Source organism: Arabidopsis thaliana, assembly GCF_000001735.4.
Source record: "Arabidopsis thaliana chromosome 1 sequence".
In the NCBI taxonomy this organism is placed as follows: Eukaryota; Viridiplantae; Streptophyta; class Magnoliopsida; order Brassicales; family Brassicaceae; genus Arabidopsis; species Arabidopsis thaliana.
This window is the reverse complement of record NC_003070.9, coordinates 25,376,589-25,395,569: the sequence shown is the minus strand read 5'-3', so window position 1 is coordinate 25,395,569 and position 18,981 is coordinate 25,376,589. Positions and strand designations below refer to the sequence as shown.

At 35.4% G+C, this 18,981-nt stretch overlaps 4 protein-coding genes and 1 long non-coding RNA gene across 7 annotated transcripts; 3 read left to right on the top strand and 2 right to left on the bottom strand.

Moving 5' to 3' along the window:
• The first annotated feature begins 320 nt into the window (after positions 1-320).
• Positions 321-1,539, top strand: PSBY (photosystem II BY). The gene has a single exon (NM_105442.3). It carries the CDS (start codon positions 572-574, stop codon positions 1,139-1,141), a length of 570 nt encoding a protein of 189 aa, NP_176940.1. The 5' UTR covers positions 321-571; the 3' UTR covers positions 1,142-1,539.
• Positions 1,540-1,680: 141 nt separating this feature from the next.
• KCR1 (beta-ketoacyl reductase 1) lies at positions 1,681-4,232 on the bottom strand. The gene is made up of 3 exons (NM_105441.3): positions 3,263-4,232; positions 3,098-3,167; positions 1,681-2,459 (listed from the first exon to the last, which is right to left on the bottom strand). The coding sequence occupies exons 1-3, from the start codon at positions 3,892-3,894 to the stop codon at positions 2,205-2,207; spliced, it is 957 nt and encodes a 318-aa protein (NP_564905.1). The 5' UTR covers positions 3,895-4,232; the 3' UTR covers positions 1,681-2,204.
• A 79-nt stretch (positions 4,233-4,311) lies between these two features.
• AT1G67720 (Leucine-rich repeat protein kinase family protein) lies at positions 4,312-9,439 on the bottom strand. Its single transcript, NM_105440.2, has 15 exons — positions 9,004-9,439; positions 8,161-8,698; positions 7,559-8,070; positions 7,298-7,430; positions 7,134-7,205; positions 6,979-7,047; positions 6,818-6,889; positions 6,672-6,740; positions 6,314-6,471; positions 5,986-6,239; positions 5,784-5,910; positions 5,636-5,701; positions 5,365-5,551; positions 5,157-5,289; positions 4,312-5,040 (listed from the first exon to the last, which is right to left on the bottom strand). The coding sequence occupies exons 1-15, from the start codon at positions 9,074-9,076 to the stop codon at positions 4,714-4,716; spliced, it is 2,790 nt and encodes a 929-aa protein (NP_564904.1). The 5' UTR covers positions 9,077-9,439; the 3' UTR covers positions 4,312-4,713.
• On the top strand, positions 9,305-9,546 carry AT1G08953. Its single transcript, NR_139528.1, has one exon. It is a non-coding gene; the product is annotated as an other RNA (long non-coding RNA).
• A 6,806-nt stretch (positions 9,547-16,352) lies between these two features.
• ARR11 (response regulator 11) lies at positions 16,353-18,891 on the top strand. 3 transcript variants are annotated; one of them, NM_105439.3, is made up of 5 exons: positions 16,353-16,773; positions 16,855-17,007; positions 17,082-17,471; positions 17,576-17,652; positions 17,740-18,891. In NM_105439.3, the coding sequence occupies exons 1-5, from the start codon at positions 16,665-16,667 to the stop codon at positions 18,574-18,576; spliced, it is 1,566 nt and encodes a 521-aa protein (NP_176938.1). In that variant the 5' UTR covers positions 16,353-16,664; the 3' UTR covers positions 18,577-18,891. The 3 variants fall into 3 exon arrangements, with proteins under 3 accessions (NP_176938.1, NP_001320474.1, NP_001320475.1); NM_001334322.1 differs by having other exon boundaries at positions 16,855-17,471; NM_001334321.1 differs by having other exon boundaries at positions 16,353-17,007.
• The last annotated feature ends 90 nt before the right edge of the window (positions 18,892-18,981 follow it).

The following is an 18,981-nucleotide window of genomic DNA, read 5'->3' as shown; positions in this document are numbered from 1 at the left end:
CATTAGATTCCAAAAACGACTTCATTTTTATTTTCACTGAAATGCTAAAATAACTTCGTCTTAAAACTATACATTGCAATTTATCCAAAATTATAGGATTTTTCTTTTGTCTGTAAATTACAATAATTTATCTACCGTAAAATTTCAATGAAATTTACATTATAACCTCTTAAATCTTCTTTTTTTGTACATAATATATTAGCCTCTCAAGTATATTGAGGAAAATAAAATATTTAAATAAGACCATTGCAGATGCCAACATATTACTTGGATTGAATATTGAAATATAAGTCATTTATTGTCTTTATGACATAAAAATTCAATTAGGAAAAAAAATCAATTGAAATTTGAGAAGGGAAGTGATAAGAAAAAGAGAGTAAGGTGATAGAATCAGTGGCTCAAATCACACCAAAATCTCCAACTCACTTCTCATTGGATAAGACAACTATCAAGAAGCCTTCAATTTCCATTGGTCCTCCTCTCTCCTTCTATAATCCCAAAAACCATCTCACAAACTCATCAAACCTCTTTCTCATCTCATCTTCAAGCCATCTCCGATCATCATCAGACAATGGCAGCAGCTATGGCAACAGCAACCAAGTGCATGTCTCTAAACCCATCTCCTCCTAAACTCCAAAACCAAACCAAATCCAAACCATTCATCTCCCTACCAACCCCACCAAAACCAAACGTCTCTCTCGCCGTCACAAGCACCGCCCTAGCCGGAGCCGTCTTCTCTTCCCTCAGCTACTCTGAGCCAGCTTTAGCCATCCAACAGATCGCTCAGCTCGCTGCAGCAAACGCCAGTAGCGACAACCGTGGCTTAGCTCTTCTCCTTCCCATCGTCCCAGCCATTGCATGGGTCCTTTACAACATCCTCCAGCCAGCTATTAACCAGGTCAACAAGATGCGTGAGAGTAAAGGTATCGTTGTTGGTCTAGGTATTGGTGGTGGTCTTGCAGCGTCAGGGCTTTTGACTCCACCTCCGGAGGCTTATGCTGCGGCAGAAGCGGCGGCTGCTAGTTCAGACAGCAGAGGACAGTTGTTGTTGATTGTTGTGACACCGGCACTACTTTGGGTTCTGTACAATATCTTGCAGCCAGCTTTGAACCAAATCAACAAGATGAGGTCTGGGGATTAAAATCTTATATATATATAATATTATTATAAATCATCTTTGGGATTCAAATGTAAAATTAATCCTTTGTTTTATGGACAGTTTTATGTTTACATTTTTGGACTAATATCGTTTCTCTTATCGGCATAAGTACTATACTCAATTTCAACTGTAACTAGGTTAGTCTGATGATTTCTAGAACCACAATTCTAGTAGTGCATAGCTTCAGCTTCTAGCCTTCTAGGGGACTTGGAGTTGGTTTAAGTAATGCGAAACGCTTCCTCCAGTGTTTTAGATCCCAGATGGCTTTAACAGGAGGAATGTACCATCTTTTGAGAAATTATATCAAGAACCCATATCTCAAAATGGACTTTCGTACAAACTCATTTCATTGACCTTTCTGATGCATTTCATTCACCTCCTAAAATCAATCGTTTCTTCTTTTTCTTAATGCTCATAGGTCACATATTGCTCTTAGCTCGACCTAACACTTTCTTTCCACAATTTGTTGGACAATATTTTTGTTTTCAAACCAGTCACATAGTATGCCGTTGGGTAAATAATGCGGGTATGGGGCCGGTACTTATATCTGACCTTTATATAAGCTTTTTCCGAGACGGATTCAAATCGGATACTGATCGAAGACGGGTCATGAATATTATGTCCAGCCCCTATAACTAACAAGTTAAGTTAATGGCCACATGGTTTGGGTGCCTAAGCATCAGTGAAATACGTTACTTATACCTGTCAACGTGACATAACGTCTGTTTTGTTTTGAGTTAAAGATTACCAATGTTACCGTTGACTATGGCATAACAGCGACCTATAGAGGAGGCATTATTGCGAAGAACCTTGAAGAGACGCAAACCATAAGCAAAAACACATTCAATACAACACTGCTTAAATTAATAAATAGAAACAGAGGAAGTAAATTATTCGTGTACGTTAGGGTTTTTAATCTTAAAATATAAAAAACTTAGAAAACTAAAGAGTACAAGTCTTACAAAAGATTCAGAACAGAAGCTTTTCAAGAAACCAACAACTTCAGAAGAAGGAAATTCTTGGTAGTAACTTAAACCTGGAAGATTCATTCTTTCTTCATGGAGTCTTTTTGGAGACCCTTCTTCCGGATCTGGAGGCATCTCTTGATGTTAAATGATTCAAAAACGCTTTCGGGCAATGCAGAGACAACTGCACCCATGAGAGCGTGAGGCCAGTACGGTGTGCATTGTGCTTCATAGCCTACAAAACGCAGTGCTGCCTTTGCGTAACCCTCTGGTGATGCAACTAAGAAGGATGCTCTTCTTATTTTTGTCATCTTTGTTGCAACATACAAGGGAACCTATAAAACAACACTCACTCAATTAGCGGTACAATCAAGATTTCAAAAACTTATTGAGCAGTGTGACCCAATAAGTTGTTTTGGTAGTATACAACTCCACAGTCAGCTATAACATACATGGAAACTGCCACAGATCAGTCAAATACAATCTCTGGCATAACTATTCTACATCCGAAAATGGTTACAATTAAGTATCTAAAATTCACTACACAGATTGCCTAGTTTTCTAGTTTTGACATTCTTTCACAAAATCGGCCTGAAGAAACAATCAGAAACAAGATCTCACATCATCGAAGTATTCAACAAAGAGACATGTGATGCAATAGTTCCTCATTTGCAAAACCCAAAACTAACAAAAATAATCAACATTCCAGGTCCATTATATAAACAGAAACAGAGTCAGGAAACCATGACAGAATCACATCTTTTAGAGATTCAATAAACAACATTTTACACATTTTCCTGTCTATATTATCAGACAAAACTTCTAATCAGGCAACAGATTAACTTTGATAAGCCAGGAACTACTATCCTACAAAGATAAGATTGGTTTTACTCATTTATCAATCCTACTTCTAATCAAAATCTCAAGCAAAATCATGTTACTAAGACGACAAAATTGATTCAGTAAAGTTCACCTGGCATTGAACATCAATCCCACTCTTCTTATACTCAACATGTAGACACTTTGTGAACTGATCCACGTACCTAAAACAACAAAACAAACAAAAAAAGTCACTACTTTAAACCACTCAAAAGCATCATCTCAAACAAACAAATACAAGACAAGAAGATTCACTTACGTTTTAGCACCAGCATAAACAGAGTAAAAAGGATAAGAAGGAATAAGAGCAGCAGCACCAGAACCCATATTAATAATAGCACCTTTCTTCCTCTTAAGCATATTAGGCAACACAGCTTGAGTAACTTTAGTAGTTCCTTCAACATTGATCTTAATCAAGTTATTGATCAACTCTTCATCAACCTCATGAAAATACTTAGCATAAGGATAAGACATGCCAGCATTATTAATCAAAATCCCAACATCTAATCCTTCAATACTCTCCTTAATCCGTTTCACACCTTCATCAATATCTCCAGAGAAATCCATCACAACGGTCAAGATCTGAGTTTGACTATACTTAGATCTGATGGAATCAGAGACATCTTTGAGCTTGTCTGGGTTACGAGCAACGAGTATAAGGTTAAGACCTTTCTGGGCTAACTGAAAGGCGAAAGCTTTACCGATTCCGTCTGTTGGTCCGGTGATGATTGCCCATGAACCGTATCGGCGGAGGTTTTTGGATGGTCGGAGGAAGTAGATGTAGAAAGATCTGAGGAGGGTGAAGATGAATTTGAAGATTGAGATTGACCCCAGAACGAAGAGAATGAGGAGCCAAGTGGGTTGTGATTTGAAGTAAGTGCAGATCTCCATTAGAGAAGAAAGGTTGAGACTTTGGAGATGAGATGAGTAAAGTTAGAGTTTTTAAGGAGAAAGAGAGAGAAAGGAAGAGAGAATTGAATTTTGGGGCGGAAGGGACGAAGGTGGATAGAAGTAGATGAGCAGAAAACCACCGGAATTAACTACTCTCTCTGTTTCTTCTGTCTCTCTCCTTTGTTTATTTTTGATTAATTTTATTGTCTTTGTGTTGGCTTCTTCCTTAAAATTTGGTTTCATGTGATGTTTGAGTATTGAAGTTGGCACCTTCTGATGTTGACAGATTATTTTACTTGCCAAAAATGGTAAATTTAGGCTTTCATGGTGAATTGTGCAATACAAAACAAGGTTTCATATGGTAAAAGCGGAATAGAGGAGGAAACCAAGTGGTAAACAAAACATAGGAAACAGTGTGACATTGTTTTAGACACAATTTTAGATTTCTTGAGGTTTTGTGACAAATGGTTGATCGTGAAATTATGAGTGGTGCATTTGTATCATTTTGTTTCGAGTCTTTTGACAATTGGCTACTCCCTGACACAAGACATGCAAGAATTGTTTTTGGAAATTTGTCGTCTTCATCAGCATAGGAGATAGATAGCATATTATGTTGTTACCTTCAATAATTAAATTATGGTTTTGTGCTATCATCAACTAAAACATCTACACAATGTCATGTCAGAAGTGTGTAAAGAGATACAGATTAAATTTGACACTACATCACATACACACATTTTAATACGTATATAATGTATTCATCTATGTGACGATGGTAAGTCCAAAGGGTAAACATGAGAGCTCGAGCTTTAAGAGGACTCACCTAGCAGCTGGAGCTAGGCTGTTTCTTGAGATGTCAGGGCTCTCTAGCTCGAGGAAGCTAGTAAGCAAGGTTTTACGAGATGATTGTGCCTTTGAGCTGCTTGAACTCGATGACTTCAGTCCATTTTCGTTTCCTCTCTCGATCCTGATCGCGTCTTGTATTGCCACTATTACTTCCTGCATCCTTGGCCTGTTATGTCCACGCTGCTCAACACATTGGTTTGCGACCTCTGCAACTCTCCAGACTGACTCGATCTTCACGTTGCTTGCTATACATGGATCTATGATCCCGCACACGTCTCCTTTACGGATCAGCGATCTTGCCTGTTGGTGAACAAGAAAAGCATAGAGAGGATATGTGGTTTGTGAATCTTGATGTTGTTCATGTAGTACTTTAAACGGTCAAAGGTGAAAATGGACAGAAGATTAGAGGTGTTTACCCAGTGAACTATATTCAGTTCAGGACCAAAATCTTCTGCTGAGACTGGCTTCTTTCCAGAGAGTAATTCAAAAAGAACAACGCCAAAACTGTAGACATCGCTCTTCTCAGTCAGCTGCTGACTAGCATAATACCTGTCAAAAGAATGCATCTATCAGTCAAAGTTCATAAAAAGGGATACTTTTGTGAGGTTGTGTTGTTAGACTTACTCTGGATCAAGGTATCCAACAGTTCCTTTTGCGACACTGGATACATGAGTTAAGTCTTCCTCTGTCTGTCTCGAGAGTCCAAAGTCAGATACTTTGGCTCTCATGTTAATGTCCAGGAGAATATTACTTGATTTCACATCCCTATGAATAATACTAGGATTGCAGCCAGTATGCAAGTATTCAAGACCTGTAATAATCTGAAGTTTTGTCTGTCCAATGGATTCATATTATAGCCACACTAAAGATTTAATCTTGAGATTGTGCTACAAACCTTTGGCAGCATCTTGTGCAATTTGTAGCCGAGTTAGCCAGTCTAGTGGCTTGTAGTCGCTTGAACCTAACAGGATGGATTTCATGAGTTATTCACAGAATGAAATCCGTAACTTAGGCAGGAAAATATAAGGGAAATTGGTAAATACCATGCAAGTGATCTCCCAAGCTTCCATTATGCATATATTCGTAAACCAAAATACGCCGATCTGCTTCTTCACAATATCCAATCAAAGGAACCAAGTTCCTGTGGTGAATTCTCGATAATAGAGCAACCTGCACATTTGGTTTAATTCAATCGTCTAATTAAGAAACTTTGCAGCAAGTTAATGGCTGCAAATTAGACAATACCTCAGTCACAAATTGTCTGTTCAAGTGGCTAGAAGGATCTGCAGTTATCTTAACTGCAACTTCTTTCCCATCTTTCATCCTACCATAGTAGACAGACCCAAAACTTCCTCTTCCAACTTTCTTGGAAAAATTATCGGTTGCCTCTTCGAGCACAGGAAGTGATATGAAATATGCTACACCTTCATCTAATAAGTGTCCGCCCCGCACTGCTGAGTAAGCTACTAAACCTTTTTTCTTAGTCTCTGTGGAATCACCTGAAGAAACATGAGTTAGAACACTTGGGGAAAACCTGTAACAGCTATTTGATCAACATACAATGCATATATACCTTTATCAGCTCTTTTGGTCTTACGAAGGGCACAAAGTAAAACAAGACTTCCTCCAACTAGTAGCAACAGAATTGCGACAGCGGCTATTGATATCCCCAGTATCTGCCAAAAGTGCTTTCGCTGTGCCTCGTTCTGAAGCTCAGGATTATTATTATATCTGGGGAAAACATGTTATAGCTGCGCATTAGCACTAAAAGAGGAAACTCCATAAAAGATGAAAATTCTAAACGCTGATACACTAAAACGTTCCAACAGTCATGTTGAAAAGCTGTGATAAAAGGGTAATTTCTCTTTCCAAGCAAATGCTAAAAAGCTGTGCACTATTGTGTTTGACAAGTCGACTTTTAGCATACTCACTTGAACAAAACTTTCCCCTTTAATAGCGCTGAAGGAATTTTTCCTTTAAAGGAGTTATTTTCTATAGACCTGCCAGATAATAACATTGGTTAAAGTGTCATGTGTAGTGGATAATTGCATTTGAGGTATCAGTTGTGATTACGTACAGTTCTTGTAGGTTAGGCAGATGAGCAAGGTATGGTGGGAGTGAACCACTAAGTTGGTTGTTTTCTAGATGCCTGCAGAGAAGATGAGGCAAAGTAAAGCCTTCTGGAATTCGAGTGTCATCAACTATAAGAAAACTATTGGTCAAGATTAGCAAGCTTACATGATTTTCAGGTTGACAAGTTTGCTCATGTCTGGAAGAGTTCCGGTCAATTCATTATCGTCAAGCCACCTATCAAAGAACAAGTTTACTCAACAAAAGAATGACAGAGAGACTAATACAAGATGATATCTCAAATGCAGCATTGAACCGCTCACAACTCTGTCAATGCCTCCATATAATTGATCCCAGGCGGAATCTCACCCCTCAGATTTTTCCTTGATAGAGCACTGTTGTAAGATGCACACAACGGTGTCAATTATGAATAAAAAGTTTCACAAATTTTTTTTACTTGTGTAAAACTTTGTTTAATAGATCTTACATTTTCGTGACTCTTGGTGGTGAAGTTGAGCTACAGTTTACCCACGACCAAAGAACTGGGATACAAGGGTCTCCTCCTTCACTGGCCCAATCGCTATCAGGGGACATCGAACGAATTGCATCAAGAACAGACACTGCAGGATTAGAAAACTTCTGTAAACTCTTTATCAACAAATTTTGATTTGCACATTTCCAGCAGCATCATAGACGGGAAAAGATTCATAGAAGAATTTACAAGGTAGTAGTAGCCTCTAGTACTCACCGTCACTCCTATCAGTTTTCACGGATATTGGTAGATACTTGCTAATTTCAATTGCATTTAGGAGTGGCCCTTGCGTAGAATCCTTAGTCTTCCCAAATGAGAACGTCAAAACAAAATCCAAAGTCACATTCATATAGCTAGGTTCATAGAGAGTATAGCTCCCATTGGCATTCTCGGCAATGTTCACCACTGCATTACTATAGTCAGGAAAGTATGGCTGCACCAACTTAAATTTCCGGGTCTCGTTAGCACCAAGTTCTTCAATTTCAGCAAAATAAGCATACGCACGAGCATTGGCAGGGAAGTCTTCCAGGTTCAATCTATAGCTGATCAGTCCTTGTGTGCCAACTACTGCTGTTTGCATGACTTTCATAGGCGGATACTCTCTAGTCAACGTATTTATAGTCTTTGACGTATTGATTCTTGTCGTTCCAGGAGCCACACCAACAAGATAGTTTGGCCGTTTGTTAATATCTGACTCCCAGATTCTGTCATATGGATCATCTGGGTACCTAAAAGAGAAAGTCTTTGAGTATTTTTGGATGTCTGTCAACATTCTTGTGAATGATATAATGGAAAGAAGAGTTTTAATAGGGTTTTACCTCAAGGCATCCATGTTCGGAGCACCAAAATTCACTCTGGCAGCAACCTTCAAGAAGAAATTATCCTCGTAGTCAGTGGCATACATCGAAAGGTTCAACGGGCGAAGCTCAAGAGTGGACATGAAAGGAGAACCGGTGATAGCACAGCATACACAAACATCCACATAACTTGAAGTTGCCCTTACGATCAACTCCTCAACATAAACCCTAGAGACCTCCTGAATCGTCACAGTAGCCCATTTCGTTGCATCCAAGTAAAGTTGAAACTTTGGGTAGGCTTCCTCACTACCCAAACCACCATAAAGAAATGTAGTTCTGACAATGTATCGCCTTCTCTCTTTGGTACTGAGTCTGTAACAATACTTCTTATTGTCAGTTGGGAAATCTCTTCTCCTACGGTATTGCATCGAGTTCCAATTGGTATTGGCCAAAGTTACTGGCTTGCCCTGTTTGATGATCTCTGAATCTGAAACCCATCCTAGTCCAGTTCTTGGGTCTGTGTAGTTACTTGAGCAACCACAATCTATACTTACAAACTCTGCAAATATAGCCACTCAATCAAAATTTCATCCATTTCCCACTAACTACAATAAAACGCATGACAAGAGAATCTTAGTATTCCCCTACTCTTCAATCCCATTACACCATAAATTGAACATTTTTAACCATAAATAGTCTAAAATTGAAGACTTCAACGCAAATAAGAACAAAAATTTGTGATTGAACATCAAAAAACAAGTTAAAGAACACATCAAGAACAAGAATTTCCACACACACACACAGACACACACAAATAAACACTCATTGAAGCATTTAAACAAACAGATTATGTGCCATAAGTACCTGTAACTTGAGACAGAACAAAAGGTACTAGGAACAAACATGTTACAGCCAATTGAGCTAAGCATAAACCCATTGAAGATCACACACACATCGATGGCTCTTAAATCTCTATAATTCAATGCAAAAATACCAAGTTCTTTTCGGCTTTGAAAGTGGTCACGAGATAAAGAAGGAAAGCGTGTGATGAGAGACAGTGAAGTGAACAAAGACTCCAACTTTGTTAATTGCTTTTACTAAAAAAAGTCGAGTTCTTTGCAATGGTCACATAGAATTTGTCTTTCTTTATTTGAGATTCGAATTAGCTTTTTCTTTTTCTTCATTCCTGAAAATTTAAAGCTATCAGTTTCACCTTTTATGCTTTGGCTACTTGCTTTTGGAAAAAGTTGGTGTCGCACACAATTTCTCGAAAGCTTTAATTCAAGCTGTACTACAACACTACAGCCTACAGGTATGTGTGTTTGTTTTTTTGTTTCCCTCTTTAAAACCCATTGGGCCGCATTTCTAAAACGGAAGTGTAATAAGGCCTAATTATTAGCAGGTTATAGCATTAGGTCTATACTACATAACTAATAGGCCCATTTTCAATAATCTACTCTATCATATTTTCTCCATATACAGTATAAGTATGAAAATGAACTTAATCTTTAAATTGAGAAAATACAAATCCATTCCCAATTGGGGACTGTTATCTGCATGAGTTACTTATTTCGAAGAGTTTTTTCTTTTCTAAAATAATGTTATATGAAACAATGTACAGTATATAGTTTTGATTCGACCAAAAAAGTGTATGTAGTTTTGTTTTTGTTTTTATTAATATAGGGTTAAAAGATAGATTATGCAAGAAAAATGGTTTATAAATTGTTTAATATTCTTTTTAACACATAGTATTTCAGTTTGTTTTTTATGTGATATACAAAGACAATAAGTTCAGCATATGTTATTGACAAATTGCACAATTGCAACATTCAGCATCTTCCTTAAAGTTAACAAAGAGAGTAAAGTGAAGGTTTAATCCAAAATATGAATATTATTGTTAAATGAAAAGCTACGGAAAAGGTAAGGATCGAATGAGATTTATGTGTATAGATTGTGTGTAAGAATTAAAATATTGGTGTCATTTGTCAATTTATATATGGCGCACAACCATTATATTACTAAATACTATTAAGGTGTCGGACACAAAATTATATATATCACCAATCAAAAAAATAATGTTTTAGTTTTAAAACTTTGTGATCGACTTTTAGAATATATATATTCAAAAAAAACCACAAACATTATGTTTTGGAAAAGCTCCTACAAGTTTAATATAAAAAGATAGTTCTTCCTGCCAAATTTTCGACATCTGCATTGTGTTTGCTTCTCGTGAATGTGGACGATACACTGAACAAGAGATAAACATGTACCACGTAAAGGACAATCCTTTGTCGTTTAATTAATCTCCGACACTTAAGTCAAGAGAAAGTTATGAAAGACACCCAACAAATTTTTATGTGTTTAGGTGAGTTTTATGAGTATGGAGTATTAATATTCTCCTAAGATTGGGGATCCGATTATGATAGATTTTGTATAAAGTGTATAATGTTTTATTCGTAGTCATATATTTACCGGTTTCATACACGGGATGGATAAGCACACTAGCGTCTATAATATCACTACAAGAACGAACATGTTAGATGAATCAAATAATTATGTGTTTTGTACCATGCCGAGAGGGGTGCATAACAAGTCTCATTGCTCACCAGTATCTTGATAGATGACTGATGCGTTAGCCACTCCTGCTTTTACTAATTCTAGGGCCTCTAAGATGAATTAGTATTCAAGATCAAGTATTTAGAGATCTCTCGTGGACTTGACAGACGAAATCTATTCCAATATTATTTAAAACTTTTAGTATTTATTACTAATTTTGATTTTAAAAAAACCTTTGATATGAAATTTGAGTGATAATGGTATGTTTTTATTTTATTTTAATGGTTTTGGAAATTAAGAGAGAATTTTAAGTATTTTTATAAAACAATATCACTATATTACGCATTTTCACACTTCTATATTGAATTTACCAACATATTTACATATGAGTTTCGGAGTGGAAAGTATTATAATTCTAAATTTTTTATTTAAGTTCTATTATCAACCTCAAAGTAAACAATATCGATCAAAGTTTCGTATATTGCTTGCTACATATTTCTTGTAAGAAACAAGTTTCATAAAGAGATAAAAAGAAAGAAAACATGCAGTACACCATTTATACAAAATAAGACTTTTTCATATATAATTTTTGCACCATTTGAGCTTTCTAGATATTTTGTCTAGTAGTATTATATATATAGTAAAATGAGTTATACATCAATATCAGGTATCTATACCAATCTATTAATAAAGCATTAAAAATAGAAGTTGAAGACAGAATAAAATGGTGAAAATCAAATAACATGAAGTATCGTAGGAGGAGATTTTATATAGACATTCTACTTTATTATATTGTATATTTAAAGGTGTTTGTAGAAACTTAAATATTTTAAGAGACATAATTTTATCAAATTAAGAATAAGAAGAAGGCGAAAGTGTCCGCCAAAAAGATAAGAAGGACGAAGTTAATCTTGATCCTTCTAATTTGTTGGACACCAATCATACATATACATCTTTTTCTTTTCGTAAAATATTTGTTAATTTCTCCTTGTGGGATAAAGTACTTTGTTAGTGGGCATTTTCCATTTAGTTACTTTTCCTAATACTTATTATAATATTAATAATTTTGAGGATCATTTTGAAATTTCTATGCTTGTTTGAATGTATAAAGTTCATTCTCTCCCCTACTTCTCAAAAGTTTCACCTTTTAGCCAATCCATTTTTTAAGTTGAAAACGACTTCAAATTTTTATATAGTCTTCTTGGTTAAACTTTGTTTGAGAAAGAATCAGAGAACACTGAGAGTTGTCTTCAAACCACTTAGATCGAAAAACAAAACAAATTTGATTGCAAGAATTTAGATATACACACCTTTAAATATATATGCTAAATTTGTATATGAATTTAGACCTATGATAAAAAAAATAAAAAATATTTATGAAAATATCATATTTGTTTTCAAATGAAATTTTTAAATGAGAAGTTTGAGTTAATATATTTTCGAAAAGGTCTCATGTGCGGCTTCAATTTTTTTTTTTTTTTTTTTTTTTTTTTTTTTTGGTGTGTGGTAACCAAATGATTATGGAGACTTTTAGAGACAAAAGAATTATAATGTGCCTATCATTGGCTCCATGAAAGTCGTTCCATATATGAACCAAGTCCTCTCCTTCCAAAATAAGCCTTAGCCATTTGCAATCTACGATTAGATTACGTAATAAGTCTTTTTTTTTTGTCAAAACATACTTAGTCGTTAAAGAATTAATAAAATGAAACAGTGAAAGATTTCCATTTATTTTTAACATCGAAAATATGTTTAAGTAGGTACATAAGGTTGAAATGTCGTAAAATATCTTATTGGAGTATACCGGTAGGGTTACTAGGGTAGTAGGGCAAATGGTTCAATGAATCATTGGAGTGTTAGATGGTAGATTAGTTATAATTGCAAAGGCACATTACAGAATTTCTGATGCTTTTATTCGTTACACATTTATTTACTCAGTATATAATAATTTGATAAGTTTCTTCCCAACTTATATTGGGTTTGAGACGTATAGCTTTAATTAGTGCTGGCATTAACTATTTAATCTAATTACATAGTACTTTATTCCATTTTACAAAATTTGTTGTTTTAGAGTTTTCACATACATGAAATAAAAGTAAATGTCTAATTATATATCTTATCGTTTCAATTTAAGATCTTAGTATAGATTTTTTCTTCTCAAATTAGTAAACTTCATTTTTTTCTTGACCTCTGCTACATTATCATCATAGTATTAGCTAGTTAACTTCATTTAGATTTTAAACAGATAAATTTGGAATTTTGTTATGTATCATATGTATTAAAAATAGGAAAGTAGTAATTCTTGTGATAGAAAAATTTGTAATCCACAAATGCATAGACAAAACTCATTTTCATGTATTAATATAGTAATTGTACATAAATAATATATATATACACATATACACCAATAGGCATTGTTGGTGTGTACAGTGTACATAAGTTCATATGTCACGGAGGTGGATGTCACACCCGTTTAATAGGATGCACTAACACACTCATTGGTTTGCAATTATTATACTTTTCTTAATATTACTCAATTACTATAGTATCAAACAATATAAAATCGTGAAATAAAGTACTGAGAAACTTCACTTAAAGGGACGATTAATGTTATTGGTAGTGGTTTTATACTTATACTACCCAATAATTAGAGGGATAATTAAAGCACTAGCATTGATATTTACATGCACATAATTAAAGATTAATGTTCCAAAGCAGCGCGTGACGCCACGAGCCAACAAAATTGCGACATTACACAAATTTATGGATTTACAATTTGACTACAACAAGTGTCAAATGTCGGCAGGTGATTGGGGAAAATGACTCACGAGCCCTATTTTTTATTGTGTGGGTCTAATCCAACCTTAGTGCATCTTTTGTGGCGCATTTATTATAACCTCTCTATGTCTATTCTATATAAACATATATTCCATTAACCTATGGACGAATATATCCACAACACGAGTAGAAACACAAACCCAATGTTTTATCTTGGTCACGTAGAGCTCCTTTATCTTCCCTGAGCGAATACGTCTTCTACGTTTTGTGAAATCCGTAGATTTTCTTTTCGCCGAGGTTAGGATATTTAGTAACATTAATAATTAAGCCATGGCAGTATGAAAGAGTGGGATTCATATCTTAGCACACTTTTGAAAGATGTGAGCCAAATTTTGATGTAGAGAGACAACAAATGAAATTAACGAATTTGCATTTGAAACATATATAGATCGATCCATTGATAAGCTTTAATGATATGTAGAACACATTCTCTAATTCTATGAGATTTGTAATGAAGTGATAACCCATCTTTACGCAAAACACATTGCCGTAACGTCGACAACAAATGAAGAATGGCTTTGTTAAGGTGAGTTAAAAATAATGTTGGCGCATCATATGTTTCTTTAACATTAATAGACAAAAATAAGTAACTCAAGTTACGTTTTGATGAAAGGAAATAAAGTCGTAAGCATGCATCTCTTTGACGATAGATGTTGTGTTGCATGATACCAAACTCAAACATATTGCGACCACAACTCTGAAAAAAAACATTAACTCACTCAAAATTAAAGCAGAATAATTTTTTTGTTTCTTCTCTTTTTTAGATAAAGAGAGACATTTTAATTTTTATGTTAGTCGGAAGATTCCGATTCAAGGAAATTTATATTTACTTTTTTCGACCTATTTTGAAAACAATTTGTACAATCAAAAAGATGTTAGAAAAGTATGCGTAACATTTTTTGTTTTTTTTGGTAAAAAATCAGGGCCGGCTCAAACTTTTTGAAGACCTTGTGCTGATTTATAAAAACTGGCTTTAGTTAATATTGGTTTTTAATTTCTAAAATTTTTGGACCCTAAAACCTTAAAGAAAATTGAAATTTTTTTTGAGGACCCTGTGCTTTTGCTCCTGTAGCACTCCCCTAGAGCCGGCACTGTAAAAAATATACGTAAGATTTTGTGCAATATTCGCAGTTTTTAATCACTGAATTACCATAAATTTGTTAGACATTTTTACATGTTTCTTACAGTATATTAGATAGACTTTGATTCTCATTCTACATCTCAATAATATATAATATATGATATGAAAGTTGGACAGTAATGAAATAGTAATCATGAAAGTGAGACTAGCTATTTAAATGCAGGTCACATGCAAACCTCGTCCCTGATCCCATCAACAGAAACATGGCCAGTGTACTGTGCAAATCCACAAACTCCCAAACAACGACACTGTTTCTAAATCTATAATGCGTTATTCTTTTTTATCATGGCCAAAAAGTTTGTGCAATTAGTTAGCTGTCTTGTACGTATATAATAATAGAAATTAATGAGGAAGTATATATGTTGTGTGTTTTGTCAAGTCTCTACGGGCCACGTCCTTATCCATAAAAAAGCTTTGTGCATGACAAGCTGTGTACCATTTTCCTTTATTCTTTTGTCTTTCTACTTATTTTCTTTCAATAGAATATAAAGGTCAAAACATTTGAAGTCTTTTATAGTCAAAGATCAAACATTGAAAGTCTTTCAGAGTCAAAGATCAAACATTTTAAGCCTTAATTAAGGTTAAACATTACATCGACTTGTTAAGGATTTGATGATTTACGAGCATTATTAAACCGAGTCGAGAAACCTCACTAGTTAAAGAGTTTATTTTGTGTTAGACGTGACGTACATGCTGCATGCATATATGTAATTTAAGTTGTTTGCGGCGAGAAGCTGATTTTTTAAAAATTTTGAGACATAATGTTTTAACTTTTAAGCTTTCTCAAACACATTATGTTCTTGATGTATGAACGATAGTTTTTTAAATCTAATTTAACATTAGGTTATCAGACACACTAATATACATGTAAAACTTTGCATTATATAGGAGCCGTGACTACCCTATGGCAAAAAGGCAAATGCCTAAAGCCAAAAAAAAAGTTTAAATTAAAGGCCAAATTTTTATAAAATAATAAGCTTATCAATTTTGTTATTTTGATAACAAATAATTGTTAAAATGAAACTTTTTTCGTGAAAATTATATTCTTAACTATACCTTTATCTATAGACCATTTTCTTATCTTGAAAACACATCATTTAGTAATATATTTTTTTTGGTAAGAATCATTTAGTAATACATCATAATTAGTAAATATAAATATTTAAAACAAATAACATTATTAGAAAAACATATAAAAACAAAAAGAATAACGTATTATTGATTTTTTTACATTGTAAGTTTTTGATACTAATATTTTTTCCGATTCAGTATTATGATTATTTTTAAAAACTATGATGATAGCCACATTTTATAAACTTGTCCTAGCCCTGCACACATCTAAGCAAGACACTGCATTATATATAGAGTTGCTTGTGTGTGTTTTGTCAATATTTTTACATGATAAAATGATGATGCACTCTGAATACGATCCCATAAATATAGAAGTTTAAATCTAAATACGATCACCATATTTACGTATAAAATACCAAAGAGTGTAGAAGATAATTATTTTAGTTTTATAGAATAACTATAAAAAGGTGATATAATCCACAATATTATCATGTCAATATCTTAAGAACAATTTGAAAAGCTAAATTATTGGAAGAATATGGGATTATGGAGCAGTGAGAGACGTCAACTTACAAATTGAGAGAGAAAAGAGTTTCAACAACTTTTTTTTGGCAGTGAACTTAGACCGAACTAAATTCCTTCTTCAAAAGTAATCCACAAATAAATTAATATTTTATAGCCTCGTTTTCAAATTAAAAACAGAGAGAAATTTGGAAATTCCAGTACGACGGGAGATAAAACCTAACATACGCCATGGTGACCGTTATCTAAACTACGCCAAAATATTTGAAGTGTCGTCGTTTCATAATAAAACGCAAACAAAAACCCACTCCCACTTTCTCCTTTCCAAAAAAAGAACTCTCGCCACTTTCTCTGCTCTTTTTCTTTCTCTCTCTCTTTCTTGTTTTCGCCGGCGATCATGGAGAAAAGCGGCTTCTCTCCCGTCGGTCTAAGGGTTCTTGTCGTAGACGATGATCCAACTTGGCTCAAGATTCTCGAGAAAATGCTCAAGAAGTGTTCTTACGAAGGTCTCTTTCTTCTTCTTCTATCTTATGTTTTCCCCAACAGTTGGATTTACTAAAATATCTCCTTACTTTCCTATGTTGCAGTAACGACCTGTGGATTAGCTAGAGAGGCTTTGAGGTTGCTGAGGGAGCGTAAAGATGGATATGATATCGTGATCAGCGATGTGAACATGCCTGACATGGATGGTTTCAAGCTTCTTGAGCATGTTGGTCTTGAATTAGACCTCCCTGTAATAAGTGAGAAGAAAGATCTTGACTTGTTGTGTAATAAATGAAAAAGGTTATTGATTTTTGTGTGTTTTGCGTTGTAGTGATGTCGGTGGACGGCGAAACAAGCCGAGTGATGAAGGGAGTGCAACACGGAGCTTGTGATTACCTCTTGAAGCCGATAAGAATGAAGGAGTTAAAGATTATATGGCAACATGTTCTGAGAAAGAAGCTTCAAGAAGTGAGAGATATCGAAGGCTGTGGATACGAAGGAGGAGCGGATTGGATCACTCGATACGATGAAGCACATTTTCTTGGAGGTGGTGAAGATGTTTCTTTTGGGAAAAAGAGAAAAGACTTTGACTTTGAGAAGAAGCTTCTTCAAGATGAGAGTGATCCATCATCTTCTTCTTCCAAGAAAGCTAGAGTTGTTTGGTCTTTTGAGCTTCATCATAAGTTTGTCAACGCCGTTAACCAAATCGGATGCGATCACAGTAAGTACGTTGGCGACTTTGGTTTCTTATCATGTCCCCTTGCCTCCCTTTATTATCATGTCTTCATAGAGCCGTGAAATTTTTTCCGGTCTCTTGTTTGGCAGAAGCTGGTCCCAAGAAGATATTGGATCTCATGAATGTTCCATGGCTCACTAGAGAAAATGTTGCAAGCCACCTTCAGGTAAAAACTTTACCTTGTCATCATCATTATTCAGAACAAGTGTTAGATTAAGCTTTTCGTCACTTTTTTTTTGTTCTGTTTTTGTAGAAATATAGACTTTACCTGAGCAGATTAGAGAAAGGAAAGGAGCTCAAGTGTTATTCAGGTGGCGTGAAGAATGCGGATTCATCTCCAAAAGATGTCGAAGTGAATTCAGGCTACCAAAGCCCTGGGAGGAGCAGCTATGTATTCTCTGGAGGAAATTCTCTGATCCAAAAAGCAACAGAGATTGATCCAAAGCCACTTGCTTCAGCTTCTTTGTCTGACCTCAACACCGATGTGATCATGCCTCCGAAAACAAAAAAGACGCGTATAGGATTTGATCCTCCCATTTCCTCCTCTGCGTTTGACTCTCTGCTTCCTTGGAATGATGTTCCAGAGGTCCTTGAATCGAAGCCGGTTCTGTATGAGAATAGCTTTCTCCAGCAACAACCATTGCCAAGTCAAAGTTCCTATGTTGCAAATTCTGCACCATCTCTCATGGAGGAGGAAATGAAGCCTCCTTATGAGACACCAGCAGGAGGCAGTAGTGTGAATGCAGATGAGTTTCTCATGCCACAAGACAAGATCCCTACTGTAACCCTTCAAGATTTGGATCCCTCTGCCATGAAGCTGCAGGAGTTCAACACAGAGGCGATTCTGAGAAGCTTGAACTGGGAACTTCCAGAATCACATCATTCTGTTTCTTTAGACACTGACTTAGACTTGACTTGGCTTCAAGGCGAGCGTTTTCTTGCAAACACCGGACTCCAGTTTCAAGATTACAGTAGTAGCCCATCACTCCTATCTGAGCTCCCAGCCCACCTTAATTGGTATGGAAATGAGCGGCTGCCTGACCCTGACGAGTATTCCTTCATGGTAGACCAAGGTTTATTCATATCTTAACCTTGTTCCAATAACTTCTTTTCGTATATTGGTTGGTGTAATGCAGAAAGATTTTGTGGGTATACCTGAAAATAATCTTGCTTTCCCAAGAACCTTCCATGATCGGATGCATTGTACAATAATCCACGAGTGTCGTAGGCTAATTACACCAAACAGGTTGATGACAGTGATAAGGCCACATGTTTCACACCGTCGCTTAAGATCTTCACTGTCACCTGGAAGGAAATTAGTTTGCATGTCATATCATGAAAAAAAGATCTCTACTACACATTGAATCTAATTGCAAAACTTAGGAATTTTACCTCCTTACTCCAACACATGTGATGTTCTTTTATCTGTTGAGAATCTGTCCCATAACCTTATCATCAAATAATGTGAGAGTTCACAATCTTAGAGCAGATATAC

What these genes read in the sequence shown, in the direction of transcription:
- PSBY (NM_105442.3), top strand. Translation starts at nt 572, where the DNA reads ATGGCAGCAGCTATGGCAACAGCAACCAAGTGCATGTCTCTAAACCCA.
- KCR1 (NM_105441.3), bottom strand. Translation starts at nt 3,894, where the DNA reads ATGGAGATCTGCACTTACTTCAAATCACAACCCACTTGGCTCCTCATT. An exon ending in GTTTATGCTGGTGCTAAAAC is followed by an intron (nt 3,168 to 3,262) that starts GTAAGTGAATCT and finishes TTGTTGTTTTAG; the next exon opens with GTACGTGGATCAGTTCACAA. An exon ending in GGATTGATGTTCAATGCCAG is followed by an intron (nt 2,460 to 3,097) that starts GTGAACTTTACT and finishes GTTGTTTTATAG; the next exon opens with GTTCCCTTGTATGTTGCAAC.
- AT1G67720 (NM_105440.2), bottom strand. Translation starts at nt 9,076, where the DNA reads ATGGGTTTATGCTTAGCTCAATTGGCTGTAACATGTTTGTTCCTAGTA. An exon ending in CCGAACATGGATGCCTTGAG is followed by an intron (nt 8,071 to 8,160) that starts GTAAAACCCTAT and finishes TTTCTCTTTTAG; the next exon opens with GTACCCAGATGATCCATATG. An exon ending in ATGGAGGCATTGACAGAGTT is followed by an intron (nt 7,048 to 7,133) that starts GTGAGCGGTTCA and finishes GTTCTTTGATAG; the next exon opens with GTGGCTTGACGATAATGAAT.
- ARR11 (NM_105439.3), top strand. Translation starts at nt 16,665, where the DNA reads ATGGAGAAAAGCGGCTTCTCTCCCGTCGGTCTAAGGGTTCTTGTCGTA. An exon ending in CCAAATCGGATGCGATCACA is followed by an intron (nt 17,472 to 17,575) that starts GTAAGTACGTTG and finishes CTTGTTTGGCAG; the next exon opens with AAGCTGGTCCCAAGAAGATA. An exon ending in ATGTTGCAAGCCACCTTCAG is followed by an intron (nt 17,653 to 17,739) that starts GTAAAAACTTTA and finishes CTGTTTTTGTAG; the next exon opens with AAATATAGACTTTACCTGAG.